General features: G+C 34.1%; 1 protein-coding gene across 2 annotated transcripts; it reads left to right on the forward strand.

Moving 5' to 3' along the window:
- The first annotated feature begins 105 nt into the window (after nucleotides 1-105).
- LOC128206850 (filaggrin-like) lies at nucleotides 106-18,783 on the forward strand. 2 transcript variants are annotated; one of them, XM_052909547.1, is made up of 11 exons: nucleotides 106-180; nucleotides 2,246-2,302; nucleotides 2,566-6,312; nucleotides 6,843-6,930; nucleotides 7,557-7,643; nucleotides 8,507-8,560; nucleotides 9,679-9,776; nucleotides 10,633-10,734; nucleotides 11,320-11,398; nucleotides 11,748-11,921; nucleotides 12,374-18,783. In XM_052909547.1, exons 1-11 carry the CDS (start codon nucleotides 112-114, stop codon nucleotides 12,433-12,435), a joined length of 4,617 nt encoding a protein of 1,538 aa, XP_052765507.1. In that variant the 5' UTR covers nucleotides 106-111; the 3' UTR covers nucleotides 12,436-18,783. The 2 variants fall into 2 exon arrangements, with proteins under 2 accessions (XP_052765507.1, XP_052765508.1); XM_052909548.1 differs by lacking the exons at nucleotides 10,633-10,734; nucleotides 11,320-11,398; nucleotides 11,748-11,921; nucleotides 12,374-18,783 and adding an exon at nucleotides 9,363-9,423 and having other exon boundaries at nucleotides 112-180.
- Nucleotides 18,784-18,919: the final 136 nt, after the last annotated feature.

Consider the following 18,919-nt stretch of genomic DNA (forward strand, 5'->3'; position numbering starts at 1 on the left):
AGCAATTCGTCAGCAAATCTCTTATATTCCTATATGGTCAGCTAATTGGTCAGCAGTTTAGCACGACCCGCAAAAATGTTTTCAAAGTTACTGCCCTTGGCAAACGTCATCATGGCGGATGTCGAAGCAAAGGTTCTGAAATGCAAAGATTATTTGCTGGCAGATTTAGATGATACAAAGGTGATTTATGTATTAAATTAACCATTCAGCTCATATACCATAACTCCCTTTGGTCATTGAAGAATTTTTCCGATGAGAGCGAAAATAATTCGAAATTCAGTAAAAAATATGGCCCAGTTACCTGTTTAGGTCACACTTTTTGTGACAGCAAGTTATCATAAAAGACATAGTATATTTATAGATCAACATTTAAACTCGAAATACAATAATTAATAAATAAAAAAGTAAGACTGACATCTCGATGAGATCCACAATGTCACAACCACCGGTTGTATATGAATTCTGTTTTGAAAGTGAAAGTTTGACTGCTAGTTTTTTCCTTTTGGCAAAATGAGTTGAGGCCTTTCTGAATTGGGAAAAATTGTTGGAACTCCCATGTTAACTTAAAATGAACTATAAATGCTTGAAAAAATAGAAAGTATAATATTGATATGTGTTGTTCAATAAAGAAAACATAACATTGGGAATCAATCCTTTATGTTATGTAGTGAGTGATTTGGTAAGAATCAGCCGCACGTTTAGCTCGGTTAGTTAGAGCTCCGTGCTAATTTTCCAGCAGTTGTGGGTTCAAGCCAAACACAAGGCATCATTTTCAGCCCCGGTTTACTTGAACTATATATGCACCTGGTGGGGATTGTAGTGCAGTTATTCCAAATATGTGTATGTTTAGATTTTTGTTTTGATTTTAATTAGACCGAACTCTTACAGGGATAAGGACAATCCCAAAATAGCTGCTGCATGGCAAACCAGGGATTTTTCTATAGTACCCACGGGTCCCGACTATTGGACCCATTCCCATAGCAAAATATATGATATTTGTTCCAATCTTCAGAAAAAAATCCCAATCAAAATAAAAAAAATAAAAAATTATGAAATTATTTTTACCGGTACTTGTTCATTTAACATCCTAATAAATTATGTGATGTAAAGTTTTGGGGATTATTGAATTCAGAAATCATTGATTTTCATCATATTCAGAGATCAGTGTGAAATATTCTCTTTCAAAATTTATTGCAATAGATATTTACAGCTCAAGGATTGATATTTCAGGTGTTTGGGTCTTTTAAAAGCGAAAAGAAACTTGTATTCGATCATTTCTTCATTCGCAAGAGACTAAAAAGCTTATTCTTTGAACTGTAAAATTTCCAAATTTCTGCATATTTTCGATGCCAATTTGTCCAAAATGTCTAGGGTCATTTTCCTAAAATGGGCAGAAAAAGTGCTGTGTTATTTGAACTAGTTGGGATCTAGGCAAAGTATTTACCATTCTAAAAAATTTCAACAACATCTTCAGGCATGGTGTACAATTAAACGAAGCCTCCGAGTTTTGATGCACTGATAAACCAAAATAGATGTATGATGAATTTGTCATTTATAAGTGTTACCTTGAATTGGCTATGCTCGGCCATAAAACATGTCCGACATTGCAATATATTTTCAAACTGTCCATTGCATCTTCAAAAAACAGACGGCAGAATTGTCTGATGACCGATTGTTTTTGTCATGGAAAAACTGATATCCAAAGTTGAAATATCCATCATGTATAGAGCCTTATGACAAGCGTCATTTTTAATGGATGTTCATACTGTATGTATACACATGCACATACAAATTGAACTTTAATTGCAGCTTCCCAGTATTTCTGGGAGTTAGACGTAATTTGCATTGTTAACAAGTACCGGGTATTATTCACTCTGACTTAATATAATCATTGAGCAGGGGTTGTTGTTGCATGACTCATTTTGTATGATGAGGTGTAGATTATGCAGCCCTTGTATAAGCAACACAAATCCTGACTGAGTATGAAGAACAGTAACTGTTACCATTTGTACTGTTTAAATTTTCTTTTTATATTTGTTTTGATATTTTTCAGTTGCAGTATGTCAATCCATTGAACAGAACGGCATTTCTGGTGCATTAGTCTCTTACTGTGACAGCTCTTGTTATATTTGTTTTTTTATGTTTTTCAGCTGCAGTATGTCAATCCATTTAACTGGACAGCATTTCAGGTGCATTCTTCTCTTACTGTGACAGCTCTTGTTATATTTGTTTTTATGTTTTTCAGCTGCAGTATGTTCTGAAGAAGCTTTCACAGTTAAAGGTCACCATTGAAATTCTACAGGTAGGCTGCAATGTATTTCCAACTAAAATATAATGTTCATACGATAGACATGTAATATTTGTAATGGAAAATTATCTGGAAATGATCATGTTTATTATTTTAAAACTTTGCATTTAAATCTACAACTTACTTTTTTGCTTTTTTTTGTATTTTGGTTGTTATCAAATGAAAACAAATTTAGCATGGCAGATGATGATTAATTCCTGTTGCCTTTTATTTGCACTTAAAAGTTTTTAACAATAAAATGTTACTTTCTTCTACAGAAAACAGGTATTGGCAAAATTGTGAATACATTGAAGAAAAAGGATGGCCCGGTTTCTCACAAAGCAAGAGAAATTGTTGATAAATGGAAAGAAATGGTGTCTGCCGAGAAGGCCAGAATGCAAGAGGAAGAAGAGAGCTATGAAAATGAAGGATACCAGAGCGAGGCTGAAGTGTCAGCCAATGAACACTCAGATAATGAAAATGAGGCTAGACATTCACCCAATGAGAATTCAGGATATGAAAGTGATAAACATGAAGTAGCCAATGAAAATTCTGCGCACAATCACAATGTAAGTGAAAATTCAGGTCAAGATAGTGAAGCTGAGCGACAAATCAGTCATGAAAGAAAAAGACTTGAGAAACACAGAAAGCATTCCCAACACCACAAGCTCAATCATGCTCAGAGTGACTCTGATAGTGAAACTCACAATGGTTTCCACAAGAACAAACATAAGTCACACCGCAAACACAGGCATAGCCTTTCAAATGTTAACTCTGACTGTGATGCAAGTAATGATAAATCAGCTGAAGACAGGCATCCGAAACACTTATCTAGTCGTGATGTTACATGTGATAGGCAACGTAAGAGCCGTCATTCAGCAGAACAGAGTTCTGATGATGAAGACAGTGACCAAAATGGTCAAAGAATTGCTCACAGAAAGGACATAGTTGAAAAACATGATACTCATGGTAAACATAAATCCAGTCAAAGTAAGAGAGATTATAGTGATAATGAATCTCATATATCGCATGAAAGCAAACATTCCAGTGATAGACATAGTAAGCATTCATCAAGAGAATATAGCTCCTCAAAGGAAGGCAGGCATCATAGAACTTCAGAAGAAAAACAGAGAAAAGAAGGTAGAAAACATTCAGTTTCTGATTCTTCTAAGGCAAATTCAGGGCATAGAGACAAATACAATTTTGAATCAAAGTCGGGTTCTAGTGAAACTCGTAAAGAAAGATCACAAGCAGATGATGATAGATCTCATTCATTGAAAGTAGATAAGTATAAGTCTTCCAAAGACAGGCATGAAGTTGAAAATCACAGTGCATCAGAATCTCTCAATAAACATCACAGGTCCTCAATTGACAAAAGTTCCCATAAGGAGTCAAAGGAGATACTAAGACATGAGAAAGTGCCCAAGCTGAGTGACAGTAGTAGTTCAGAAGAAGACACTGATTATTCAAAGCATGAATCTTACAACAAGGAAGAAAGACATACGCATGTTGCTAAACATAGTAGTAAACACCATAGTGAAAGAGACTCTTCAGCAAGTAACAGCAGGAGTTCAAATCATGATAGTAAAAGAGACAAGCATGAAAATGAGCTTAGAAAAGATCCTTTCATCAAACATGATCAGCATAAAAAAGAGAAAGAAAGACATGACAGATCATTGGAGAAAACAAGTAGTAAAGAAAGTAAATCAGATCCAAGTCATAAAAAACATGAACAACACTCTCATAGAAGCAAAGAAGATAAGTCAAGTAGGGACAACCTTAATTGGCTAGAAAAGTTGACTAAATCAAGTGATGATGCCAGAAGGAAACAAAACTCTCATACTATATCTAAACACAAAGTGGAAGATAAAGAGCATAAGAGACATAAACATGAAGCGTACAAGTCTGAACATCGGAAAAGGGCAAGGTCAAGCAGTAGTGAGACTGGTTCACGGTCGGAATTAAATGAATCAGGTCGGTCTTCCAGCCAAGAAAGTGTTGGTTCCTTAAAGACTTCTAAGAAGAAGTCTTTATCAGAAAGTTCAGATGAGCAAAGTTCTGATGTGGAGCAGTTAAGTGATGAAGAAACTCACAAGGATAGGTATGGAAGTAAAGCAGTTAGTATGTCTAAATTGAATGAAAATAAACATGAGCAATCAAGTGATGAAGAATTGCATGCAAACAAACATCGGAGTGGAGCAGGTATTGTACCTAGGTCGAATGATAAACATAGAGGATTGGTAGACAGTCAAAACCTTGCAGATGAAGGTGCTGATTATAAAAATAGACAAAAAGACAAAGAAAGAAGAAGATTGGAAAAGGAAAGATATGAAAAGCATAGTAAAGATATTGGTAAACATAGAAGCGAAGCGCATTCAGATAAATATTCTAGTAAGGAAAGAGTTAGGGAAGAATCCATTAGTAAACATAGAAGTGAAGGGCATTCAGATAAACATTCTAGTAAGGAAAGAGTTAGGGAAGAATCCATTAGTAAACACAGAAGCGAAGGGCATTCAGATAAACATTCTAGTAAGGAAAGAGTTAGGGAAGAATCCATTAGTAAACATAGAAGTGAAGGGCATTCAGATAAACATTCTAGTAAGGAAAAAGTCAAGGAAGAATCCTCCAAGAAAAGAAAGTATCATATACTGTCTGAAAGTGATTCTGAATCTGATGTTAAAGATGAACAAGTTGATGACAGGCACAGGTCTCAAAAGCATACCAAACATGAACTTGACAAGCATAAGGAAAGGGAAAGAACAAAGGTTAAGAAAGAGATAACTGATGAAAGAAGCAATAGAAGTAGTAGTGAAAAGGAGCAACATGGTAGAAGTGATAGTAAACACAAATCAGATTATGATCATAAGAAAAGTAGAGAAGGTAAACATAGTTCAGAAAGTGAAAATAAAGCAAGTTTACATGTTGAAAGCAAACACAATTCAAGTAGTGATGGTAAAAGTCGAAGTAGTAATGATAAACATAGATCAGGCAGTGACATCAGACATAGCTCAACTAAGGAAAGTAGATCAAGTAAGGAGATTAAAAGTTCTTCTAGCAGCAAAAGTAAACTTGATTCTAATGGTTATAGTTCTGTCAAAGAAAGTGCTGATAGTGAGCACAAACATGTTTCGAGAAGTGATAAAACAAAGACTGATAGTGAAGCTAAACATCATAAAGGTAGTAAAGAACACTCAGATGGACAACACAGTGAGCATAGGCAGAAAACAAGCAGTAGAGACATCAGTAGATTAGGGAATGAAACAAGCCATAAGTCAGGAAGTGAAAGAACGTCCAAAGACCACAAAGATAATAATCATAGGGAGAGCAAAATTGACAAGTCTTCAACTCAGGGATCTGAAAGTAGTCATAGAGATAAGAAATATGAAAGTAGTGGTCGCTCAAAATCTAGTCAAAAAGTGGCTGATGTTAAAGTTGAGAAAAGTGTTGATAGTAAGGATAAATACAGAACTGAGAAAGACTTTATTGAAAGTTCTGATAGTGATGAAAACTGTGATAAATATAAACGTTCTTCATCTATGCATAAAAGAAAAGAGCACTCTGCGAAAAGGGACTCTGATTTGAAGAAACTTGAATTAGAAAAGGAAAAGCTTAAAGCACATAAGAAAAATAAACACAGAGATAAGTCTCCAGGTAAATCAAGCAAGAGACAAAAGGTAGAACCCATGGAATTTGAGGACATGCTTTGTTTTGACAACAGTGATGCAACAGTGTTAGAGAACGTTGCTCCAAGAAAGAGTAAAGAGATTAAAATTAAGCATGAAAAAGATAAACACAGAAGGGATAAGTCTGGTGAAAACAAAAGAGATAAAGGTGATAAGGTTAAAGCAGGAAAGGTTAAAACAGAAAAGGTTGAAACAGAAAAGGTTGTAAAATATGAAGAGTTGAGGGCAAAGTTCAAGGTGAAAAAGATAAGTGATTCAAAGACATTTGGACATGGAGGAAAAGTGGAGGGGACAAAGAGGAAGGCAGAGGGACAGGAGGAGGAGCCAGCTGCCAAGAAAAAGGTGGGTATAATGAGGGTCTGAAGCCATTTTTATTAACTTTGGATAAGTTGTCCACTGGTCATATTAAGGTTTGTTTGCAAATATTAAAGATATAAATGGTAAGTAGTAAAAATTGGATGAATATTGACCTATCAAACATTTTGGCTAGCATTGACCAAACCAAAATATTAACCAATTTTATATACATATGTAATTGGTTCACAGGATTTTGAAATGGTAGATTCATATTTTAGGGATGGGATTGTGCTGAAATTAAGTCAGATGATGTCTTCAGCTTGATACTGTTGAAAATCATACATATGAATTTTGTATCAATAAGTAAAGTTATATCGGTGAAAGAAACATATTGGTTTGACATATCTAATCAGCCATCTTATTCTATATATAGGCTGTTGTGTGAGTCATGACTGTCTCACTCTGGAATATGAACTTTGTAAAAACTCCAGGCACTTCTCTGTCTTGTCACATGCCTTTGTGATTATGTTAAATATAACCAGGACCAGGTTCATTAAAAGTGTATCTATCCTCAGGTTAGTGGTGACCTAGCCAGCCTACTGCCGTCCACCCAGGCTCACTACCGACCGTACAGATACTCAGATGTCCAGGATAGACACCATGGTAAGTGCTGCTAAAGTAGACTTCTCTATCTTCCAGCAATGGTAAGTGCTGTTGAAGCACACTTCTCTATCTTCAAGTAAATGGTTTTGATAACTTTTCATTATTGCTTCCTAGAGATAGATTTGTAGAAAAACAATCAAATATATTTTATAGTAATGGTGGACCGCTATATTTTCGTGAGAGTTTGATTTTCTCTCATACTTGGAATGAATAAGATTGTTAATTTCACTGTTATAATCATCACTGTTTGAATGGTTCTGACTTTGAGGGGGAATTTTTTTCCCAGTTGGCTATTATCATTTCAGACTTAAAAGGGGACGGTTCCCAATTTGCTATAATCGTTACTGTTTGAATGTTTTAGACTCAGGAGACGGTTCCCACTTTGCTAGAATCTTTACTGTTTGAATGTTTCAGACTCAGGAGACGGTTCTCACTTTGCTAGAATCTTTACTGTTTAAATGTTTCAGACTCATGAGACGGTTCCCACTATGCTATGATCGTTACTGTTTGAATGTTTCAGACTCAGGAGACGGTTCCCACTTTGCTATAATCGTTACTGTTTGAATGTTTCAGACTCAGGAGACGGTTCCCACTTTGCTATAATCGTTACTGTTTGAATGTTTCAGACTCAGAAGGAGACGGTTCCCAATTTCTGTTACAGAGGAATACCAGAACTCAGGTGTATTCAGGCAAGAAACATAACACTGTTCCAGGTAAGATAGATATTATATAATAATATTTAATACTTAATATAGTATCCTAGTGACATAAACAACACACACAGTTATGTGCTTGGTACACAAGGATGTTTGTGTATTCATGCAAGACTAATAAGTATTATAATAAATACACACACACATGTAATGTTTTTTTATACTTTATCTTTAAACACTTTGATCAATAAATGAATTTGATTTTTATCTGACAAGATACTGTCACGATATGTCTGACATAATAAACTAGTAAGATAGACCTTATGGCAGTATATATATACCTTGCTCAATATAGCAGTGGTGGACAATTAAAAACTGTCAGTTCCTGGTTAAGAGAATGCAATCGGTCTAGACAGTTTAAAGAAAAGGAAAATAACCACAATTATGAAGATGTGTGGTTACAGAGAACACGAAGACGCTGATATACTTGAGTAAAGCCACAAAAAATATAAATATAACAAAAATAATACAAGGTTACCACAGTCATGTCATTATCTATCTCACATAATTATAGTACATGTATTATAAAACTGACTTCAAAGAAATATTATAAACTGAATGTATATATACAATTTGTATAATGTATAAAATGTACAATAATGATTTTAGTATCATTTTGATAAGTGATTCAGTGTGATGATCAATAACAATGGAAAACTGATTGGTTGGCCTTGGAATTGGCAACAATCGATTGTATTTGCTATTGTTATTTGCATTTGTTTAATATTAGCCAATGATAATAGCACATGCTTAATAAGACTGACTTCAAAGAAAAAAATTATACTGAATGTACAATATTCACAATGTACAATTATGATTTTAGTATAATTTTAAGTATGTTATTTATACCTGTTCTCTTTCAGCTGTGTATTCCCTGTTTGACCTGTGTATGAAGGTGCTACAAGATAACATCGACTGTAAGTAACCTATATCTTACTTCTAAGTATTCCATATACCTAGGGCCTGTTTCATTAGAGGGACTAGACACCAGATGATATGATTGCAAGAAAAAAAAGAAAAGTTGTCAAGAATCTTACTGACTGATGTATATCACCACTAATGACACATGTATCTTTCGCATTTTTTGCATATTTTTCCCAGTACGAAATATACTTGGTCTGTCTACCACATAAATCCTAGCAATAGCATTGATATATGTATCTGTACTTAGGCCAAAAAAAAAATTGTTTGTTTAGGGTAACCTTCCCAAAATTTCAGAGTGTTTTCTTGCACATGGCAGTCTTTCCTACATTACTGTCATTGCCTGACTTTGTTTTATCATATAAACAATAATCTTGATTAAAATCTGCATTTATCCGCCCTTCATAACTCTCTTTTTGCTCAGAAACGGAAAAAAATAGTTAGGGTCGGTGCATTTTTATAGGTAGGGTCGGGTTACCCGAAGCGGACATATTTTTTTGGTTTAGGCCTTATCATGTGACTTTCACATACTAAATTATAATACACACTTTAAACTGGGAAACCATTTTATGCTATTTTTAAACAGGTAAACTCGACTGGGACATGTAAAATGATGTATTATCGACCTCACACTAGCTCGTTTTGGTAATTCTATGCTTGTTTTGAGGAAATATTGTATTTGCCAATTTTGGGACCATCTTTGTGTCTAGTCCTTTTAAAGATCTTGGTCTTAACTCCCAACAAGCTCAAATCTGTAGAAACATGACTAATGGCAAGAAGCTAATTGTTATATTTCAGATATTTTGTTGGTAAGGCCTTAAAAATGTTTTGTCTAAAGTCAACAGCCCCAAAATATTAGGTAGGTAGGGATTTTTTAAAATTTAGTTTGTTAATTTCAAATACACTGGTACTTGATATCAAGATCATTGACTTGCAAATAACACTGTTTCTTGCAAATGTCATAAATTGCTATAGTAAGAGAGCTTTATGCTGTCAAAAAATAATGACAGTTAATGTTTATTAAAACAATTTATTGTTTATGGTGGAAAGATGAGTTTTTTTCGTAATACACATGAAAATGTTTTATGTTTCTAAAGTTATTTTCCACTTGCAGGTATCGACTATGTTGGCGGCATCCCATTGTCCATCCTAGCCCCCGTGATGGAGAAGTGTTCACCGAAACAACTCTACGACCTCGAAGACTATAATCCTGTAAGCGATCAAGAGGCACTCATTCATAGGCTTTCTCTAAATCAGTTCTTTGTTCATCTGGTAGAGTGTAAAAAAGTTGTGGCATTGTGGGACAACAACGGAGGCTGTGTTGTAATACAAAAATTGTGAGCACATTTTTGACATTCTGGAAAAACTATTGTAGTAATGTTGTACTCTTGAATCTGGTTCATGACAATGTTTAAATACTGATGTGTAATAGTCAGGGAAAATAATTATTTTCAAGGTCAGGGAAAAGTCAGGGAATTATTAAATTGGTCAGGGAAATTTGGGAAGTAGGCAAAAGGTAGGGAAATTTGGAACCTGGAACGAGGGAAACAAATGGTAAACTGCAGAAACAAGGCTAAGGTTGCCTGGTGAGGCTAGTTCCAGTGCTAGAAGGCTACTGCCAGTTTGGACAGGGAAAATTGAGATTTGGTCTGACAGGGAAAAGTCAGGGAATTTTATTTTTTTTAATTATTGGGAACCCTGAGTAAGTTTCTGCAAAAATATGTTATGGGTTGTGTCCCTTTACCAACAGAGAAAAATTGAGATTGATGCTGCGTTTATATTTTATTTTTTAAATGACGCTATGTACTTCATTATATCGTCAGTAGCAACATTTGCAATGCTTTTGGTCAAGCGCATTTTCGAACCTTAATATGTACTTGCACAGCACGGTCCCCAACACTTACAAAAGTTATTGAATCAATCTTTATGTCAAAAGAATTGTCATTGTTATTATAACTGTTTTTTAAATTACTTGCAAAAGATTGTCCAATTTTGAATTGGATATTGAATAATGGTAACAGGGAGGGTATTGATCAGGACTGTTTTATTGTTGTTGTGTATATTGTAGCATTTCCTGGAGGACTCGGACTACCTCTGGAAGCGTCACTGTGAGCGTGAGTTCAAGAGCGTAGAGCCTGATGAGATGGAGACTTGGAGGGAGCTATATCTGGTATGAACTCTCAATAAGATCTTAATCGAAACTCTGATATCATACTAAAAGTGAATAAAAACCAAATGGTGGTAAGATCGGCAAATACAGTTTTTCCTTCAAACAAGCCGTGATGCATTATGTTGTTAGAGATGTGATACATCAGTAAGTAAAATTCAATGCATTGTACACTACAATAATTTTTTTATGCAAGCTTTTGACAATTTTCTTTTTGCTTGCAAGTGTATCATCTGGTGTCTAGTCCCTTTAATTACTTAATAGCATTACTTTATGTATTTAGTACGGAATTCATTAAAGCATTCTCGTTAACATAACCAGATCATTATGAATTTTAAGACTAAAAAAAAAGAGTTGAAGTTATTATTGCCTTTGTGTTGTCGGCATCATCATTTTGCCAAAACTCCCAACATTGGCCATAACTTATAAACTGTTTAAAACATCCAAATAAAACTTGGTAAACATATTTCCACGCCTGTAGCCCTGGTTTAAATAATTGTCCAGTTATTCCCTTATTCACTGGCATAAGTGGGACTGACTGGTTTCCTACACAGTGAAATTGTGTTCATTGTACTGTGTGTGTTACAGCGCAAGATGGATGAGCGGGAAATCAAGCTTCAGTCTATCCGGGCCAACATCACTAAATCCATGGCAAGGGCCACCCCAGGTACGCAGCTGATCAGTATTACTTTGATTTGGAACTTTGAGAAAAAGGGAACTTTGAGAAAAAAGTTTTTAAAAAAGCACAAGTAAGTGTGACATCCCTGTTCGAATGATGTGATACCACACTGACACACAATGTCCGTTACATTAAGTTATTTTACCGATTAAAAATATGTTTTTATTATGAAAGATATTCCCATGTATTGAAATGCATGAATTAATGAAAGTTATGGAGTTGAATGTAGAACCAAGTTTTTATGGAGCAGACATGAAAGAGTAATGCACCTCCTGCTAAGCGATTGGTGAATATGTGTATTTCATGTGCTGATATAATATTTTACATCTTTTAACAGTGAAGACCACAAAAATGGCATTTGTGGACAATGTCGTGAAGCCTCCACGTGAAGTGCGCCGACAGCAGGCCAGGTTTGGTACCTCTAACAATATGTCGCGGGGAAAGAAACACCACTTCCCGGGTGTTGATATGATCTCCATCGGCCGGGCCAAACAGCAGATGGCAGAGAGAGGTAGGTAACTTTGAGGTTAACACGATTGCTTTAACTTGATGTCAGACTTTAATATGGTGGCACACTATCTGAAATAGTTACGGTGGGTACTATAAAAAAGTTTGGAACAATTGAACAATACTGGATAGGTTCTGCATCACCTTTTATGGATAGAATCACAAAGTATCATAATAATTGTTCAACTGGAATTAAAAATCTTTATGATGACTGCACATAACATACATACTTATTTCGTTATAACTTAACTGTTGAATGAGCTAGAATATAACATGAATTGAAGATATGTATATCGCAGAACAATTTTATAATTTATCAAAATTAAGATTGCTACTTGAGTGAATATGGGCCGGATTATTAAAGATGACTGTACACAATATATTCTATTTTGTTATATGAGCTGGGTGGGTTATAACACTAATTGCAGGCGTATATCGTAGTTTATTTCATTACAGCCCAGAAGAAGCCCATGATGCAGAAGACGCTACACATGGTCAAAAACTTGAAAAAGAGATGAAAACTGAGTCAATATGACTGGAAAGATTGAATGTGGTGTAGTCTGGTGTTTGCTGACAAGTGATCAGCCTTATTTCCCTGTGGCTAGCTGCCAGATTAGAAGCCAAGTGTTTAGAAGCACTGAGTTCAGGAATGCTTTTTTTTGTCACTATAGATGTGAACAACATTATTTCCATGCAACAGGGGAACAAACTAAAAGCACAGAATTTAGGAAAGTATTTTCCTTTCACTATGCTAATGAAGTTATTTTCAAGCAACTGTGTACCAGAAAAGAAGGATGGAGTTCAGGAATACATTTTCCTGTCACTATTTTAAGGGCATCATTTCCAAGCAACCGTGTACCAGAGCAGAAGGACGGCGTCCAGGAATACATTTTCCTGTCACTGTGTAAACGGCATTGTCTTCCTGCAACCGTGAACCAGACTAAAAGTACAGAGTTCAGGAAATCATTTTCGGTGTACCAGACTAGACTGTGATGCGTTGTGTATGTTCAGGAAAAATGATTTATCGATACTTGAGGTGATGCAAACTGTGGTGTAGGATGCTAGACCTGGAATGGGCTGTTTGCAAATTCTTTACATATAAACTGTGTGGTTTAATCTGAAAGAGAGAAATCAGAGGAATGAATAAAATGAGTCCTCTATGTAAATTATACAATACTTAATGTGTACAGTTTGTGAGTCCATAAGGAAGTTGAGTCTATGGTTGCAAAATCTTACCAGTGTTTTGGACAGAGTATAAAATTGCTCATTTTAATCAAAGGTTAAATTATAAGAACTGCACTTGGACATATATTTGAGTGATACAAATTATAGGAATGATTCTCTGAAAAATGAACACGTGAGTTATACAGAGTGCTGCATTGTTTGATTTAAAGTTTAAAGCTGCACTCTCACAGATTGACCGGCTTGACAACTTTTTATATTTTTTGTCTTGTAATGAGCTAATTTTTGCATACGTTATAGATGTCTGGTAACCAATGATATTAGATTGTTGACAAAAGATCAGATCACAGTTTTTCAAATATTGTGTTTGAAATTTAATGTTTTATAGCTGAAAGCGTTACTAACTCTTTAAGAAAAATGAGTTTTCCACATTAAACCTAAAACATGGCTGACCAAGACAAAAAGAAATGTTAGTCAAACTTTGAGAGTGCAGCTTTAAGTCTTATTTTTTTTAATACTAGTGAAAATGAGGCTTATGGTAACAGCTTTATGATGTACTTCTGTCCAGTACATTGGAAGAGAATAAGAAGGGGACAATGGGCTGAATGTTCATTACTTTGTTTCAGTTAACAACATTGTTAACCTCTGAAAATTCTTTCTTCTCTGAAAGTTTTAAGAATATAATTGTGATCCGTGATATTTAAATTAGATTTAAGACGACTGTTTAGCTGTTCTTGTTGAAAAAAACTACATATGAACCGATCAAAACATATTTTATGAGTTAACAACGAGGAATTTTAACAACATTGTTAAACTTTAAAAAAGTTCTGAGCAATAGGCAAACTGTCATTTAAGTGCTTTATTTTTGATAAGTCATAATAATATATATGTCATTTAGTTATTTTGTACAGAAAATAAGTTTTCTTTTTCATATATAGATGTGTACATGTATATAGTAATTAAATTACTTTTGCATTATTTATTTCGTTTTAAGTTTACTGTTTTTGTTGTATTTTTGTTTTACATACCGGTTTACCTGTTGACTAGTGTAAATATTATTAAGGTAGTCCATCCATAATTAGTACGAAAAATTGCTACTGGTAAAGTTTCGAAGTTGCAAAATGTGAAGAATATTTTTAAGGTTTTCACTGAGAGTTTTTATGTAGACATTATCTTATTAAAGAAACAAATAAATAAAGTTGGTAAATATTTAATATTCATTGTAAAATTATTTTATCACCTCCCTTTAATATATTATATGCTAGTCCCGTCATTTTGATGTAATTCAAAAATGTTATCCATGCAAAGATATAGAATAGTTAATCAATATAAATTAAACACGCATAGAAACAATTTTGATGTTAATTGCTAAAATGCACTAACACATCTTTGCATCCTAATGATGGATGGCCTACCTTTATTGTATTTTTATCAGCATAATTTCATACATGATCTGTTATAGCCAGGTTGAAGTATTTATTTATAGATGCTTAATTCTGTTTACCGTACCACATGGATAAGACAGATATATGTAGGGTTTTAGCTAGAGTTATTGAAAGGTGCTGTACCCTGTCCTTTCCTTGTAGCATGCCTGTGCCCTCTGCCCTCGTGGTGACCAGCATGTGTACCTTTCTGCCTTTATAGAATTAAATAATAAGACAACAGTCTGAGACAATGTACCCTGTCCCTTTTATGCAGCACCTCGTCCTTTATAATACTTGGCAAAAATGCTAAAAGAAGTTTTGATTATAAATTAAATACAGGAGTCTTGGTTAAAATAAATAATCCATACTATTGGTTTAGCTGTAATGTACTGGTGTATACAAGACATACATGTGTTTAAGCGTATTGTCATTTGTTTGCTATTGAAAATGACTAAAAAAAAAAATGATCAGGCATGTGGAGGATTTGAGCTTAAGAGAGTGTAACAACTTTGAATAAAATTTTCCCTCGAGAATGTGGTTTCACATGATTAAAGAATGTACATAAAAATGTAGTTTATGATCTGAACGTATCATTACAGGGTATTTGTGGCATATGTTCATTCTGCAAAATAATTCTGGGCTTAAAGAAAAAAATTGAGGGGCCGATTGACATGAAGCATCTAAATGAAAATTTTCACCTTAGTGACTGCTTATTTTCTGAGTTGAATTTAAGTTAAATTATAATGTTTTAACACCAAATGTAAATCAGAAAGAAAAGGGCCCAATTAAATAAAAGCATATTAATAAATTTGATAAAAAAATAGGGTTTTTTTTAAGTTTTTTAAATATTCTTTGTATAAATCTTTAAAAAATTAACTAAATTGAATTTTTTTACTAAGAAGCTTTATGAATATTGTCCCAGGGTGTATGACTTGGAGCCAGTCTATTGGCAGTGCAATGCTATGTTTTAGTTTCATTTAGGTTACGCTTAACTATAGACTGCTTGGCATATATTTTAGTATGCAAGTTGGTGGTATATATTTTATTCCTTTTCAGAAAATGGCATGAAATAGACGGAGATTTTCACTAAGCCATACAAAGATTATAAGATTTTTTAGGCCTTGGGTAAAAAAAATATAATTCTCATTGCCAAAGTGCCATCGTCTTTTAAACTGCATAGAGAAAGAATATACTTTCAGATAAGCCGTGACTGGTAAGGTTGACTGCTAGGTGACACCGTCGCAGATTTTGTGGTCACAGCATTTCGAAATGAACTATATTATGTTACAAAAAATGGTCATAATGCAGTGAGAAATCATTTATTATAACTATTTCGCATAAAAAAGGGAAAATAAATTTGCAGTGATACCTCTTATTTGTGTAGTACATTGCGTTGCTTTTCTTATCAATTTTTGCCTTGTTATAATTGGACGAAAAAAAATCAGAAGAGCTTTGTCATCCATAATAGTGCTGGCGTTTAATTATTTATACTTGTGATAGATATAAATTGTTTATAGTGGTACAACAATATATAATTATGTATGTATAATACCAACACATTTTTTATTTAAACACTTAGTGCTAGCCTATATTATCCTTTCATTATTACAGTAAAATGTATGTCTTTCATATTTAATGTCCTGTTGAGCTGTGAAATAATTATATTCCTGATCATTCCATGTTAAGCACAAGTACCGGTACGATAAAATTGTATAGCTTGTTCAATGATACATATATTTGTGCTGTAAATACTTATGTGTGTTTTCCCTATCAGTCAATGGTAAGGAAATGAGTGTTATGTGATAATGGTTGATTTTAATTATTTGTGCCATTAGCAATCCACAGCAGTTTGAAAATGGTTTGAAAGCATTCAGTTGAACTCTGTTACGTTTATTATTCCTTGGAATTTGACTCAGATGTGAGTATGTGGCTTTGTTTTTTTTATTTTGTTTGGAATGGATTTCAGTCTTGTTTGCCTTGATAACAAATTAATTTCAAATTGGTAATTTTTAGCTCTACTGGCCAAAGGCCAGAAGAGCTTATGCGATGGTAATGTGTACGTAGTATGTGCATCCGTGCGTCTGTAAACAATTGCTTGTGAACACGATTCAGTCTTCAGTTTTGATTGTATCTCGATGAAACTTGTACAGTATCAGCCAGATCCGCCCATAGTTGCCTAGATTATGGGCCATGAAAGTTTTAAAGAAATGCTTTCTATTTTTAGCCAGGTCTGCATGAGCGAATTCTATTTTTAGCCAAGTTTACATGTACATGTAAATTCAAGTCTAGAGTTAAGGGAGACAATTTGCAAGTCTAGGATTTTGAGAGACAATTTGCTTTTTGCTTCTGTAGTTGATTTTGTGAATTACTCTGCCTTGTTCTTGTTGAAAGCCCAAAGGCCATTTTTTAGCTTTAAGTTCTGTAGTTTGCGCATTCATCTTAACAAAATTGGTTGTGAATGTTTAAGTTATGCACCTGGTGTCATTACTGGCCACACCCAGGGTTCACAGGTTTGGTAAACATAAATCTGAAAAGGTTTGAAAATCTTTTTGTGTGTTCGTACATCCATCTCAGCACAATTGATTGTGAATGTTTGTTCAAATTGGTCAATGTTGTCCTAGGATGCCCTTGACTTTGACCTTTTGACCAACTTTTTTTAACTTTTAAAACTACAGAAATTTTTACTAAGAGTACAGTTTTGAAAGCATTTTTTTTTTGTCAGATGACTTTTACTTGGCTCATATTAAAATAGTTCAGCAACTAATCTGCTTACAATACTTTCTGGGCTCAGATGTTGAACGTGCTACGTTTTCAGGTAACCCAAACACAAAACATAAAGTATATGTCTGTTGCCTTTTACCCATACATACATGCTCTGGATTGATATGACAACAAAAGCCATGCCAGTAGAGCATAGGCCCTTTTGGGCCTCTTGTTGTTGTACATTTCCTTCTATTGTTTACATTGTTAACATCTGAATTTATTCCTGATGGCATTCCTTGTGATCTAAATTTCTGTTTTAAAGTAGCTATTGTTACATGTATGTATCATAGTTTGGTTACAGACATTAAACAACAAGCAAATGTGTAAAAACAGGTTTGGTAGGTGTATTGTTTTGAAGGTTTTACTTTTTGTGGTGCTGCAGTCAGCTCAATCTTGTGTACACAATAATTATTTATTATCCTATTGGTAAGAAATCTGGTGACAATCTTTGGGAGCATACTGTGACATTAAAGGGACTAGACACTAGATACTACAATTGCAAAACAAAAAGAAAATTGTCAAAAATCTTACTTAACTGATGTATGACATTGCTTACGTCAAATGCATCTTTCAAAGTTTTCCAATTTCAAATTTACTGGGGTAGTCTACCATGTTATCCCAGTAAGTTTAAAAATAGCGTCAGTATATAATCTGTACTCATAAACAGATATGATTTAAGCTGGAAAATTATTATGCGCTATTTACATGGAAAAACACAGAAGAGACAGCATGTAAAGTGATGTACTGTATTATCGACCTGACCTGCTAGCATACATTGACAATTCTAGGCTTGTTTTGAGGAAATACTGTGTTTGCCAATTTTTGGACCATCTGGTGTCTAGCCCCTTTGAAGCTTGAATGTCAGATAAATTGCTAAAGAAATGCCTGAGCTATGCCCCCTTTAGAAATATAAGCTAACATTTTTGATGTACCGTAATTAAAATATATCTGGAAAAAAAATACCAATGTGACGTGTTGCAACATAAAATTGATTCCATGGGAGTATTCACAAAAAAAATGAATTTACAAAAAAAGAAAATTACCAAAGAAATAAAAGTGTTAGTGACTATAAGCACTACAGTTCTGAATGTGCAACACAATTATTATATGCCTCTTAAATTTTGGTATTTTATTAAATATTTCTTTAGCTGATCATGGACTCTCCCAATAGGCAATGCATCTAAATCCTTGAAAATCCTAGTTTATGAAATATGTAAGCTCCAACAATTCTTACTTATTCAATTAAATCAGTTTAATAAACTGGATTTCAGTGGCATTGTTGTTTTATTTTACATCTACAAGGATGATATTTATTAAAAAAATGTTGAACAATTGCTCATGTCCTGCTCTCCTTCCTTCCTGGTTGATGGAAAGTGAATTACACAACAATAAAGATACAATTCTGATTACATGTACATGCCAGCATTATTGTCTATGCTCAAGTGTTGTTTGAGTTGACCTCTGAAACATGTTTTTCTGAATAAAATTTATATATGACATGTTGTGGAACCTGTTATTTCTTTGATAAAATACATTGTGGGGTGCTGTGACTACCGAGTAATAGTGTTTTATTGGGTGTTTTTGCAGCCTTCGTCTTCAAAATCGGGATTATTTTTGTGTGTAGGTGAAAATA

This window comes from Mya arenaria, chromosome 10 (genome assembly GCF_026914265.1).
Source record: "Mya arenaria isolate MELC-2E11 chromosome 10, ASM2691426v1".
NCBI classification, from domain to species: Eukaryota; Metazoa; Mollusca; class Bivalvia; order Myida; family Myidae; genus Mya; species Mya arenaria.

Excerpts from the sequence above, each read along its gene's own strand:
- LOC128206850 (XM_052909547.1), top strand. The coding sequence starts at position 112 with ATGGCGGATGTCGAAGCAAAGGTTCTGAAATGCAAAGATTATTTGCTG. Across the intron at positions 6,313-6,842 it reads AGCCAGCTGCCAAGAAAAAG|GTTAGTGGTGACCTAGCCAG; the intron begins GTGGGTATAATG and ends ATCTATCCTCAG. Across the intron at positions 8,561-9,678 it reads GCTACAAGATAACATCGACT|GTATCGACTATGTTGGCGGC; the intron begins GTAAGTAACCTA and ends TTCCACTTGCAG.